The sequence below is a fragment of the Rutilus rutilus genome, assembly GCF_951802725.1.
Source record: "Rutilus rutilus genome assembly, chromosome: 17".
NCBI lineage: Eukaryota > Metazoa > Chordata > Actinopteri > Cypriniformes > Leuciscidae > Rutilus > Rutilus rutilus.
Window position 1 is genome coordinate 37404648 of NC_140230.1, and position 15000 is coordinate 37419647.

At 45.6% G+C, this 15000-nt stretch overlaps 1 protein-coding gene across 2 annotated transcripts in view; it reads left to right on the forward strand.

Moving 5' to 3' along the window:
• The window catches only part of vps13b (vacuolar protein sorting 13 homolog B), a 186619-nt gene that overhangs the window by 43455 nt on the left and 128164 nt on the right, over positions 1-15000 (forward strand). For both annotated transcript variants that reach the window (XM_084385522.1, XM_084385521.1), the window contains exon 19: positions 2974-3150. In XM_084385522.1, the coding sequence (XP_084241648.1) occupies positions 2974-3150 (177 nt within the window). The remainder of the gene's footprint in view (positions 1-2973; positions 3151-15000) is intronic.

Sequence of the window (15000 nt, forward strand, 5' to 3'; positions counted from 1 at the left end):
TAAATCATCTAAATCAACATGTATGTTAGACCCTATACCGAGCTACTGAAAGAGATGCTCCCAGAGGTCATAGATCCTAACCCTTTTCACAGATGTAAAATAAATCTCTGATGTCCCCAGAGTGTGTGTGTGAAGTTTTAGCTTAAAATACCCCACAGATATTTTTTTATAAAACGGTTAGTTCCAATCCTTGATTCTGATTGGTCAATAGCTGTGCTTTATTCACAATAAAACACGGCTATGACCGCTTCACCCTACGGTTCTTACCACTGCGCCCTTAGCAACACCCTTAGCAACACCCTTAGCAACCACATGTATCATCATAAATAAAACACTGCTGACAGTGCTGAGCCCCAACTAAAGAGAACCCCGTTAAATATCACCACAGTGGAGCTGTGAATTTATGAAGCTTATGTGTAGTTATCTTCTAGTCATTGATTAGCATATTCTGTTATGATAATCTATCGCGTTCCCGGGGGCGGGGTTTATGTCAATTTTAGGGTTTGTTATGTCACTAACCAGGGAGGAATGTGGTGTAGTCTCTACCAGCCGTTTGTTGTAGTCGTTAAAAAATGATTTCTTTTAAAGTAAATATCTCCCTTTGCTCTGACCTTTGAGCGTCGTAACTTTGCAGATGTTGTTTATGCTCAAACAGTAACATTACACACTAACTAAAGTTAGAAAAGTCAAATCATAATCAACCACCCCTTTAATATCATTAATTCATCTTTGTCATTAGGATACATACCAAAAACTTTTAAGCTGGCTATGATTAAACCGCTTGTTATCATCCGATCGTGGTTGTATCTCTCTATTAGTGTTACTTGATCTTAGTGCTGCATTTGATACTATTGACCACAACATTCTTTTAAATAGACTTGAAAATTATGTTGGCATTAGTGGAATTACACTAGCATGGTTTAAATCATACTTATCTGACCGTTATCAGTTTGTAGCAGTAAATGAAGAGATGTCTTATTGATCACAAGTTCAGTATGGCGTACCACAAGGCTCAGTACTAGGACCGCTGCTGTTCACTCTGTACATGCTACCCTCACACACACTCACACACACTCTGTACATGCTACCCTTACACACCCTCACACACACTCTGTACATGCTACCCTCACACACACTCACACACACTCTGTACATGCTACCCTTACACACACTCAGTACATGTTACCCTTGGGAGATATCATTAGGAAGCATGGCATTGGTTTTCACTGTTGTGCTGATGATACTCAGCTCTATATTTCTTCACGCCCAGACGAAACTTACCAATTCACAAAATGAACGTAATGTATAGCTGATATAAAGACTTGGATGACTAGTAATTTCCTACTTCTAAATTCTGAAAAAACAGAGATTCTAATTATTGGACCAAAAACGTCCTCACGTAATAATCTAGAATACTGTCTAACACTTGATGGCTGCTCTGTTAAGTCTTCGTCGTCGGTTAGGAACCTGGGTGTGTGTGTGTGTGTGTGTGGGTGTGCTCTTTGATACCAATTTTTCATTTGAAAGTCACGTGTCTAGCATCTGTAAAACCGCATTTTTCCATCTTAAAAATATTTCTAAATTACGACAAATGCTTTCAATGACCAGAGCCATCGCACAGACTGTGCTAACTGTGCAACCGCACCGGGCCTCGCGCCAATAGGGGGCCTCGCAATCCTGCGGTTTTTTTTTCTTTTTTTTTTTCTTTTTTTCACCACTTTTTAAAACATCTCGTGGCACGAATGTAACAATTCTACAAATAAATAAAACATATCCAGTTAACTGGCAGAGCATTCATTTCATTCGTTTTTTTTAAATAAGAGAAGATCTAGCGCTGAAATGTGTTTTTTAAATCAAGTGAGCAAAGTGCTCGTTGCCGCTGCGATCAGTGGCGCGGATACAGTGTTTTCTCGTGTGGCTTGCGCACATGCTGCACTGTCTTCATTTGGACGCGCGCTTCAATCCGTTGTGGATACTCTAACATAATGCACACAAATGTGTCCCTGCTTGATATACAACCACTGATTAACATAATCGGTTTTGATGAGAAAAAAAAAACTAACGTTATACGAGAAAAATAAAACCACACGAGAGCGGATTCGAACCCAGACCCTCTGACACGCTTAGCGAAAGTTCTACCACTAGACCATTAAGATACACATTAGTTAAGTAGGCGGATTCTCTATGAAAATTCTCGAGCTGACTTGATGTAAAGCCACTGGTTGCACAGTTGATTTTTTTCCCCTCTGAAATAAATAGCAAAAAGTCATAGCTGAGACTATGTGCATGATTATGCTGTATTATTCTACTTGATAAAAACGTATTGCAACAAGATTATGCGTGCAAAAGAATTATAACAGCTACGTCCGTGTGACTGTAATTCATGCGCAATTGAGCATACACATCAAAGAGCAGGGCCTCGCATTTCAAGTTCGCACAGGGCCTCGCACCCCACCAGCGACGGCACTGTCAATGACAAATGCGGAACAGTTAGTTGATGGGTTCATGACCTCAAGGCTAGATTATTGTATTGATGGCTGTCGTGTTGATGAGGCCTTCACAGGGGAGAGTCTAGTAGACACAATCTCTGCTGACACTTCAGGGATGTGTTGTGGTCGTGTCTAGGTGCAGGTCCTCCATCTGATCTGGATACGGCCCGGATCCGGCTGACTACATCATGTGTATATGAACCGTTAATGCAGCGTAATGTTTTTATAATTTCACTTTGTATAGTGAATAATTGACTGGGGTTTGAGTCTTTCCGCCAGTATAACTCAAGAGCAAAGTTTGCTTGTGTGATATCCACTGGCTCACCTTCATGATTTAAAATGTAAATATTTCCAATATTGTGCGAAAATTTCCTTGATCAACAATTGCTCAAAAAATTATGTTCGTTGTACAAAATATGTTTAGACAGGGTTATTAATGTTTTACTGTGTGTGTGTGTGTGTGTGTGTGTGTGTGTGTGTGCAGGTGTGTGTGAAGGGCAGAAGGAGCAGCTGGTTCCGCTTGTTCAGGGTCCGTCTGACACCACAGATCTTCACACGAGACACTGGCTGATCGGGAGCCGTAAACCTGCATCTCTCCTGTCTCCTGATCTCCTCCAGATCTCACTACAGCTCCCTCAGCAGGAGCACTCACCCAACCCCGGTGAGACACACACACACACACACACACATACACACACACACACACACACACACACACACACACACACACAACACACACACACACACACACACACACACACACACAGACACACACAGACACACACACAGACACAGACACAGACACACACACACACACACACACACACACACACACACACACACACACCTGCATCTCTCCTGTCTCCTGATCTCCTCCAGATCTCACTACAGCTCCCTCAGCAGGAGCACTCACCCAACCCCGGTGAGACACACACACACACACACACACACACACACACACACACACACACACACACACACACACACACACACACACACACACACACACACACACACACACACACACACACACACACACACCTGCATCTCTCCTGTCTCCTGATCTCCTCCAGATCTCACTACAGCTCCCTCAGCAGGAGCACTCACCCAACCCCGGTGAGACACACACACACACACACACACACATACACACACACACACACACACACACACACACACACCTGCATCTCTCCTGTCTCCTGATCTCCTCCAGATCTCACTACAGCTCCCTCAGCAGGAGCACTCACCCAACCTCGGTGAGACACACACACACACACACACACACACACACACACACACACACACACACACACACACACACAGACACACACACAGACACAGACACAGACACACACACACACACACACACACACACACACACACCTGCATCTCTCCTGTCTCCTGATCTCCTCCAGATCTCACTACAGCTCCCTCAGCAGGAGCACTCACCCAACCCCGGTGAGACACACACACACACACACACACACACACACACACACAGATGAGACCTGATCATGATGGGGCAAGTGAGACGCCTATATACACTTGTGTGTGTGTGTGTGTTAGTGTGTTAGTGTGTGTGTGTGTGAGAGTGAATGTGTGTGTGTCAGTGTGTTGAACGTCTTTATACTAAATCCTCCATAAGATGTGAAGGTCGAGGAGACAGAATGCTTGAGAGGTTCCAGACTCGTCGTGTTCTGGCAGTAAATCAGCATTATTGAGCTGAATGGTGTGTGTGTGTGTGTGTGTATGTATGTAACACGGAGGCGCTCAGTCCTCCAGAGCTTTATTAACTCAGGGATTCGTTATATCCATCCACAGTGACTGTAAGGAGATGTAGAGCTGCGCTCAGAATATTGAATCAACCTTCATTCTGATAAACCGATATTGATTTTTAAATCTCAAAGAATCGATCTTTTAAGTCTTTGCTGTTTTCAGCTGAACATAATTACACTAAACATCATTATCTGGAGCTCCTGCCATCCCATAATCACAGTAATCTTTGTGCTTTGAAGGAATGTTGGAAGGAATGTTGGAATGTTGAGGAAGATTCAGAATGTTGGAATGTTGGAAAGGAATGTTGAAAGATTCAGAACAACTTCCTGAAATCAATCATGTCTGTAATCCATCAATCAGTGTTTCAACCGCCAATAAAACAGCAGTAATGTCACGTAGCGTCAGATCTTCCTCAGCCGGTGTGTGTTTAATCTGAAGTGTGTGTCTGTTCACTGGGGCACTCCAGTGATTTACTGTGTTTCAGGAGAGCAGGTGCTCATAAACATGAGACATACTTGAGATATTAAAGTCTGATTTGAACAGAATACAGAAGAATCATTACGGAGAGGTGGAAGAGATTCTTCCCAGAATCCCTCTGATCGCTTCTGTCCTCCATCACTCGTTCTGTCCCTCGTCTCACTCTCGTTCTGTCCCTCGTCTCACTCTCGTTCTGTCCCTCGTCTCACGCTCGTTCTGTCCCTCGTCTCACACTCGTTCAGTCCCTCGTCTCACACTCGTTCAGTCCCTCGCCTCACCCTCGTTCTGTCCCTCGTCTCACTCTCGTTCAGTCCCTCGTCTCACTCTCGTTCAGTCCCTCGTCTCACTCTCGTTCTGTCCCTCGTCTCACTCTCGTTCTGTCCCTCGTCTCACGCTCGTTCTGTCCCTCGTCTCACACTCGTTCAGTCCCTCGTCTCACACTCGTTCAGTCCCTCGTCTCACTCTCGTTCAGTCTCACGCTCGTTCTGTCCCTCGTCTCACTCTCGTTCTGTCCCTCGTCTCACTCTCGTTCTGTCCCTCGTCTCACGCTCGTTCTGTCCCTCGTCTCACACTCGTTCAGTCCCTCGCCTCACCCTCGTTCTGTCCCTCGTCTCACTCTCGTTCTGTCCCTCGTCTCGTCTCACGCTCGTTCTGTCCCTCGTCTCACACTCGTTCAGTCCCTCGTCTCACTCTCGTTCAGTCTCACGCTCGTTCTGTCCCTCGTCTCACTCTCGTTCTGTCCCTCGTCTCACTCTCGTTCTGTCCCTCGTCTCACGCTCGTTCTGTCCCTCGTCTCACACTCGTTCAGTCCCTCGCCTCACCCTCGTTCTGTCCCTCGTCTCACTCTCGTTCTGTCCCTCGTCTCGTCTCACGCTCGTTCTGTCCCTCGTCTCACACTCGTTCAGTCCCTCGTCTCACTCTCGTTCTGTCCCTCGTCTCACACTCGTTCTGTCCCTCGTCTCACTCTCTTTCTGTCCCTCGTCTCACTCTCTTTCTGTCCCTCGTCTCACTCTCGTTCAGTCCCTCGTCTCACTCTCGTTCTGTCCCTCGTCTCACACTCGTTCAGTCCCTCGCCTCACCCTCGTTCTGTCCCTCGCCTCACCCTCGTTCTGTCCCTCGTCTCACGCTCGTTCTGTCCCTCGTCTCACACTCGTTCAGTCCCTCGCCTCACCCTCGTTCTGTCCCTCGTCTCACTCTCGTTCTGTCCCTCGTCTCGTCTCACGCTCGTTCTGTCCCTCGTCTCACACTCGTTCAGTCCCTCGTCTCACTCTCGTTCTGTCCCTCGTCTCACACTCGTTCTGTCCCTCGTCTCACTCTCTTTCTGTCCCTCGTCTCACTCTCTTTCTGTCCCTCGTCTCACTCTCGTTCAGTCCCTCGTCTCACTCTCGTTCTGTCCCTCGTCTCACACTCGTTCAGTCCCTCGCCTCACCCTCATTCTGTCCCTCGCCTCACCCTCGTTCTGTCCCTCGTCTCACTCTCGTTCAGTCTCACGCTCGTTCTGTCCCTCGTCTCACACTCGTTCAGTCCCTCGTCTCACTCTCGTTCAGTCTCACCCTCGTTCTGTACCTCGTCTCACACTCGTTCAGTCCCTCGTCTCACTCTCGTTCTGTCCCTCGCCTCACCCTCGTTCTGTCCCTCGTCTCACTCTCGTTCTGTCCCTCGTCTCACACTCGTTCAGTCCCTCGTCTCACTCTCGTTCTGTCCCTCGTCTCACTCTCGTTCTGTCCCTCGTCTCACGCTCGTTCAGTCCCACGTCTCACGCTCGTTCAGTCCCTCGTCTCACTCTCGTTCTGTCTCTCGTCTCACGCTCGTTCTGTCCCTCGCCTCACCCTCGTTCTGTCCCTCGTCTCACTCTCGTTCTGTCCCTCGTCTCGTCTCACTCTCGTTCTGTCCCTCGTATCACGCTCGTTCTGTCCCTCGTCTCACTCTCGTTCAGTCCCTCGTCTCACTCTCGTTATGTCCCTCGTCTCACGCTCGTTCTGTCCCTCGTCTCACTCTCGTTCTGTCCCTCGTCTCGTCTCACTCTCGTTCTGTCCCTCGTATCACGCTCGTTCTGTCCCTCGTCTCACTCTCGTTCAGTCCCTCGTCTCACTCTCGTTATGTCCCTCGTCTCACGCTCGTTCTGTCCCTCGTCTCACTCTCGTTCTGTCCCTCGTCTCACTCTCGTTCTGTCCCTCGTCTCACGCTCTTTCTGTCCCCCGTCTCACGCTCGTTCTGTCCCACGTCTCACGCTCGTTCTGTCCCACGTCTCACGCTCGTTCAGTCCCTCGTCTCACTCTCGTTCTGTCTCTCGTCTCACTCTCGTTCTGTCCCTCGTCTCACACTCGTTCAGTCCCTCGCCTCACCCTCGTTCTGTCCCTCGTCTCACGCTCGTTCAGTCCCTCGTCTCACCCTCGTTCAGTCCCTTGTCTCACTCTCGTTCTGTCCCTCGTCTCACTCTCGTTCTGTCCCTCGTCTCACGCTCGTTCTGTCCCTCGTCTCACTCTCGTTCAGTCTCACACTCGTTCAGTCCCTCGTCTCACTCTCGTTCTGTCCCTCGTCTCACTCTCGTTCTGTCCCTCGTCTCACTCTCGTTCTGTCCCTCGTCTCACGCTCTTTCTGTCCCCCGTCTCACGCTCGTTCTGTCCCACGTCTCACGCTCGTTCAGTCCCTCGTCTCACTCTCGTTCTGTCTCTCGTCTCACTCTCGTTCTGTCCCTCGTCTCACACTCGTTCAGTCCCTCGCCTCACCCTCGTTCTGTCCCTCGTCTCACCCTCGTTCAGTCCCTCGTCTCACTCTCGTTCTGTCCCTCGTCTCACTCTCGTTCTGTCCCTCGTCTCACGCTCGTTCTGTCCCTCGTCTCACGCTCGTTCTGTCCCTCGTCTCACTCTCGTTCTGTCCCTCGTCTCACTCTCGTTCAGTCTCACGCTCGTTCTGTCCCTCGTCTCACACTCGTTCAGTCCCTCGTCTCACTCTCGTTCTGTCCCTCGTCTCACTCTCGTTCTGTCCCTCGTCTCACTCTCGTTCAGTCTCACGCTCGTTCTGTCCCTCGTCTCACTCTCGTTCTGTCCCTCGTCTCACTCTCGTTCTGTCCCTCGTCTCACTCTCGTTCAGTCTCACGCTCGTTCTGTCCCTCGTCTCACACTCGTTCAGTCCCTCGCCTCACCCTCGTTCTGTCCCTCGTCTCACTCTCGTTCTGTCCCTCGTCTCGTCTCACTCTCGTTCTGTCCCTCGTATCACGCTCGTTCTGTCCCTCGTCTCACTCTCGTTCAGTCCCTCGCCTCACCCTCGTTCTGTCCCTCGTCTCACTCTCGTTCAGTCTCACGCTCGTTCTGTCCCTCGTCTCACACTCGTTCAGTCCCTCGTCTCACTCTCGTTCTGTCCCTCGTCTCACTCTCGTTCTGTCCCTCGTCTCACTCTCGTTCTGTCCCTCGTCTCACGCTCGTTCTGCCCCTCGTCTCACACTCGTTCAGTCCCTCGCCTCACCCTCGTTCTGTCCCTCGTCTCACTCTCGTTCAGTCTCACGCTCGTTCTGTCCCTCGTCTCACACTCGTTCAGTCCCTCGTCTCACTCTCGTTCTGTCCCTCGTCTCACCCTCGTTCTGTCCCTCGTCTCACTCTCGTTCAGTCTCACGCTCGTTCTGTCCCTCGTCTCACACTCGTTCAGTCCCTCGTCTCACTCTCGTTCTGTCCCTCGTCTCACTCTCGTTCTGTCCCTCGTCTCACTCTCGTTCTGTCCCTCGTCTCACGCTCGTTCAGTCCCACGTCTCACGCTCGTTCAGTCCCTCGTCTCACTCTCGTTCAGTCCCTCGTCTCACGCTCGTTCTGTCCCTCGTCTCACTCTCGTTCTGTCCCTCGTCTCACGCTCGTTCTGTCCCTCGTCTCACTCTCGTTCTGTCCCTCGTCTCACTCTCGTTCAGTCTCACGTCTCACTCTCGTTCAGTCCCTCGTCTCACGCTCGTTCTGTCCCTCGTCTCACTCTCGTTCTGTCCCTCGTCTCACCCTCGTTCAGTCCCTCGTCTCACACTAGTTTAAGTGTCGCACGGTGGAGTAAAACCCTTGTCTGTCTCTCATGCACATTTACGCATTTTGCAGATGCTTTTATCCAAAGTGACTTCATTGGAGAATCTCTCATGGCTGAAGCTGCAGTAGATCTGTGTAAACGTGCCTCAATGGAATAGTGCTGCTTGCATCCAAAATAACCGCTTGTGTTTACGTATTATATGTGTGTGTACTGTGTTTAATTACTTTGTATATATAATACACAAACATGTATGTATATATTTAAGAAATATTTGCATGTGTATACTATATATATATATATTTATATATAATTTATATTATATAGAAATATAAATATTTGATAAATAAATAACACATTTTTCTTAAATTTACACATGCATGTGTGTGTATTATATATACAAAGTAATTATACACAGTACACACACATATATTACGTAAACACAAGCGGTTATTTTGGATGCGATTAATCGTTGCGCGGCACTAGAACGGACAGTTCATCCACAAGAGATCATTCTGTCAACATTCACTCTCCATCATGTGACTTTCTTTCTTCAGTCAAACACAAAGGAAGATATTCTGAGAAATGTCTTAGTGTTTGGTTCCCAACGTTCTTCAAAATATCTTCTTTTGTGTTCCACTGAAGACACGAGTTCGGAACAACATGAGAGAAAGAGTAAATGATGACAGAAAGGGTAAACATCGAATCACAGCTGAGCTCGACTCTGTCAGTGTGAGGAACTCGATGTTGTGCGTTTGTGTTTGACGTCATGGATCTTCACGTGTGTTTAGTGTCCGAAGCTGTGTCCGAAACCGCTCCCTATACACTATATAGTGCACTATATCGGTGTCGGCCATTTTGTAGTGAGTGAACGACATCATTCCCTACATTCGTTCACTACTTTTACCCACAATCCTCTCTGAATTCGAGTGTACATTCAATGTACTCTTGCTGAAGCGCTATTTCCCACAATCCAATGCGGAGAGGATTGAGCGCACGAGTTTAAACCAGAGATTACTTTACAGCGTTCTTATTTCTGCTTTAACATTTATTTCATGCTAGGTTTAGGTTGTTGTTTTTTTTTAACCTTTTTTATTAATCATTACTCGAATAAAACATTAAAATATAGAGACAATATTATATAGATGAATTTTAAATTTAAATGAAATCATATTAATAAGGTAAATTATATTATTTTTATTATTAAAATATATTATTTAGGCATTAGCTCAATTTAATGTGTTTTACTAACAGCCAGGTGTTTTAATAATTTGTGGCATTGTTGTTAACTCGCTAAACTGAACAGAAGAGATGATAATTTGATGGATGATTTAAAAATATTCGTTAATCATCTGTAGGTAGCGTATTCATTCGAATGTAATAATCATAACGCTCAACGACCACGTCATCTGTGAGCGTAAGAGTTTCTAACAATTTCAGTCGATGAAACTACAAAGCTGGCACAGAGGTATAAATAATTACAAAATGAAGTCATTATGATTGTTATTGTTGTTAATATTATTTTATAAAGTAAGTAACATGTAAGTTAAAATGAGTTTTATTACTACGTGTGACGAAGCCGCTTCTGCGACGCAGTGTAAACATCAGCGTCCGAGTTCACTGACTTCATTTCGTTCACTCCTTGCAGATATAATGCACTCAAATGCCATACACTATATAGGGATTAGTGAACGAGTGAGCAGTTTCGGACACAGCTAGACTGTCTCTCTATGAGAATGAAGCAGGGGATTCTGGGATATCTCAGATGTCCTCTGTTAGATGAGATGAGATGATACACTCTCTCTCTGAGGAACGTCTCTGTGTGTTTTCCTCCAAGTCTTCAAGCCATGCTTTATAACATTATATTGCAGCGTTCGCCTTTAATCTGCCCAGTAATATTTCTAACCCTTCGACATGTATTTTATGAATTCCATAATAATCTTTTTCTGGATCTCGCGCTGAACTGGAGAACGCAGTCCCGGAGACCCAGATGTGCTTGGAAGCGTTCCCGCTCTGTTCTTGCGTCTTTATCTCCCTTTACTCCTTTCCTGAGCGCTTGAACCTCAAAGCGTTCTTCAAAACTGTAACGTTTAATTACCTTGAAATGACATTTAAATAATTCCCAGGCCCATCTGCATCTCTGGCTCTGTTAGCTTGAAGACGGGCCTCGACTTCGCCGCGCTACATCTGCTTTCCATTCCATTGTTTACCAGTGAATTAAAAAGAAATTCCAATTTACTTAGAAAATGGGAGTTCTGTCCTTGTTAAACTCCCGTAGACGCAGACCAATATGTTTCTGTTTAATGAGCCTGAGGTTGGAACACACTAATAAATTAAAGGCAATTAAAGGCGTTGGATTTATCACAGAAGGATCCCGGCCGTGCGGCTTTGAACGCCTCTTTTATGGACATACAGTGATTTTACGCGGTGTTAACCCTTCGTTAACCCTTTGCTAATCCTTAGCTGTGTTACCCATTCGCTGTGTTAACCTTTCGCTGTTAACCCTTCGTTAACCCTTCGCTGTGTTAACCCTTCGCTAATCCTTAGCTGTGTTACCCATTCGCTGTGTTAACCTTTCGCTGTTAACCCTTCGTTAACCCTTCGCTGTGTTAACCCTTCGCTAATCCTTAGCTGTGTTAACCCTTCGCTAACACTTAGCTGTGTTAACCTTTCGCTGTATTAACCCTTCCTGTATTAACCCTTCGCTAACCTTTCGCTGTATTAACCCTACGCAGTATTAACCCTTCGCTGTGTTAACCTTCCGCTAACCCTTCGCTGTATTAACCCTTCGCTAACCCTTCGCTCTGTTAACCTTCCGCTGTATTAACCCTTCGCTAACCCTTCGCTGTATTAACCTTCCGTTGTATTAACCCTTCGCTAAATTAACCTTTCGCTAACCCTTCGCTGTATTAACCCTTCGCTGTATTAACCCTTCGCTGTATTAACCCTTCGCTGTATTAACCTCTCGCTAACCCTTCGTGGTATTAACCTTTCGCTGGATTAACCCTTTGCTGAATTAACCCTTCGCTGTATTAACTCTTCGCTGTGTTAACCTTCCGCTGTATTAACCTTTCGCTAACCCTTCGCTGTATTAACCTTTCGCTAACCCTTCGCTGTGTTAACCCTTTGCTGTACGCTCGTGCTCATCTGTTCTGATGTTACGAATGATGAACGCATGCAGTGATTGTCGTTTTCATGTTACTGTTCAGTCAGTGACGCAGCAGAAACGATGCATCAGTCGCATCAATGGAATAAAAAAAGATAACAGCGACTTTGTATGTCACCATTCTGACTTTTCGGTAACACTTTACAATAATGTTCATTAGTTAACATTAGTTAATGTATTAACTAACATAAACTAACCATGAGCAATCCATTTGTTACTGTATTTGTTAATCTTTGTTAATGTTAGTTAATAAAAATACAGCTGTTCATTGTTAGTTAATGTTAGTTCACAGTGCATTAATTAATGTTAAAAAGATTTTAATAAAGTATTAGTAAATGTTGAAATTAACATTAACAAAGATTAATAAATGCTGTGAAGTTCATTATTAGTTCAACTAATGTAGTTAACTAATGTTAACTAACAAACCTTATTGTAAAGTGTTACCGACTTTTCTCTTAGAATTGCAAGTTTATATCTCACAAATCAAAGAAAAAGTTGCAATTACCTTTTTTTTATTTTGTGGTGGAAACAAGCTACTATACACATGAACTTATTATTTTGCTTGTTTAATTCCCTCAGTGGCGTTCAGATATCATCTTGAAAACGCATGCGATTGTATTTTGTAATTTTTATTTATTTATTCTGTGATAAATCACATCTGTATCAGTGACTCTAGACTGAGGCAGTCAGGGCAATCTCAATATCCTTCTAGTGCACTGAAACATTCGCTCCCTAAAGAGTCCCACAATGCACTGTGAACACCAGGGATCACCGATGCGCACTATTGTTCCCTTAATGAAGTTCAGAAGCGCAAAACACATCAGTTCTGCCATTGTTCAAAAATACCAGTGATGTTGTGCAACGAAGACACTTTTTGATGATGAGATTTGAGATTGTCATGTTGGATAAACAGAGTCATCAGTGTCCCAGTGAGTGATCTTACCAGTGCCCTAACTAGTGATCTTACTAGTGCACACGATACACTGATGAGCTAGTGATCTTACTAGTGCACACGATACACTGATGAGCTAGTGATCTCGGGCCTTCTCTGCTGCAGAACCTAAACTTTGGAACAGTTTGCCCGTAATTGGGAGGTTTGCTAGCCAGTTTTAAATCGGCTCTTAAATCTTATTTATTTTGATTAAGATTAGTTTAAAGGGTTATGTTGAAGAATTCTGATTGTATTTTATGTAAAGTGTTTATCTTTTGTACGCTGCATGTTTTCCTTTAAAGCTTTCCTTATATATGCTCGACGTTTTGTTGCTTTTAAATGTGCTATAGAAATAAATTGTGACTCGACTCGGCTCGGCTGATTGAGACTCTAGTTAGCAACATTGTTGTCAGTCTGATCCATTTCACTTCCAGTTCTTTGTCACATTGCTTTGTGGGATACAGTATCCCAGTGCACATGAGCGGCGCACTGACGGTCCCGTCACACATCTGGCAGCAGGTGGTGTGTGTGGATTAGTGGCTCTCTTATGGGTGTGCAGGGCGAGCGAGCGCAGGCCCTTCAGGCTGCAGGTGTCTCTCTCTCTCTCTCTCTCTCTCTCTCTCTCTCTCTCTCTCTCTCTCTTCGCTCTCTCTCTCTCTCTCTTTCGCTCTCTCTCTCTTCTCTCTCTCTCTCTCTCTCTTTCTCTCTCTCTCTCTCTCTCTTTCTCTCTCTCTCTCTCTTTCTCTCTCTCTCTATCTATCTCTCTTTGTCTCTCTCTCTCTTTCGCTCTCTCTCTTCTCTCTCTCTTTGTCTCTCTCTCTCTTTCGCTCTCTCTCTCTTCTCTCTCTCTCTCTCTCTCTCTCTTTCGCTCTCTCTCTCTTCTCTCTCTCTTTGTCTCTCTCTCTCTTTCGCTCTCTCTCTCCTCTCTCTCTCTTTGTCTCTCTCTCTCTCTTTCGCTCTCTCTCTCCTCTCTCTCTTTGTCTCTCTCTCTCTCTCTCTCTCTCTCTCTCTCTCTCTCTTTCGCTCTCTGACTCTGTTCTCATCCCCTGGGAACCGCGAGGCGAGTCGAGCTTTATGGCGATAGAAACAGCGCAGCGGAGCATGTGTTCTCCTCAGGCACTCATGCAGCTGTGAGAGTTTGATTTATGTCTTTCTCAGAACTCTGGGATTTCAAAATGCTACATTTAATGAAACGCAGGGGTCGAACGCAGCGAGTGCAGAAGATGTTCGGTGTAGAGCTGCAGTTTGAGAACAAAGACGCCTTTAATGTTCAGTTCAACAGATCAAGATTGTGAACGCCACCAGCCATTGATGCTCGACGTGTTTCTCCCGTTAGCGGAGCTGCATCTTCTGCAGACACACAGCTTCATTAAAGGGGACATATGAAAATCTGACTTTTCCCGTGTGTAAGTGCTATAATCGGGTCCCCGGTGCTTCTACCGACCCAGAAAACCTGAAAAGTGAAACCCAGTAACTTTGTTTTGGTGAGCCTTTCTCTGCAAGCATATAAAAAAATAAGTCGATCAGATTTCGCTCCCCTTCTGACATATGAAGAGGATTTTATTATAATATTACCGGCCCTTAATCTGCACGTTTACACACACCAGCGACAACAGAGACCAGTTCTAACACAATGATAAAGATCCAGCAAAGCCTGAAACTGTTCTGTGGTTGAGCACAGACGAGCACTGAACACTATTGACCAGAACATGTCACCGCTGTCTTATAAACACCTCAGGAACTGTGGACACTTGTGGAGAAGTTCAACATGATGATGAGATGATCAATGTAACTCCACAACAACTACACAAATGTCTCCACTAACATTCAGAAACTCTTCCTGAGTCTCTCCGTAAGGCTGCACTCGCTACTGGTTATTCTGGGATTCTGGATGAGTGAGATTGGCCTGTTTTGTTATTGCCGGAGTTTCTGAAACTTGTGTAAAGACTCCGCCCTCTTCTGAACGGAGGCGGAGCTAAAGCTCATTTGCATTTAAAGGGACACACACTAAAACGGTGCGTTTTTGCTCATACCCAAAAACGGGCAAATTTGACAAGCTGTAATAAATGATCTGGTATTTTGAGCTGAAATTTCACACACACACTCTGGGGACACCATAGATTTATATTACATCTTGAGAAAAGGGGCATAATGTCACCTTT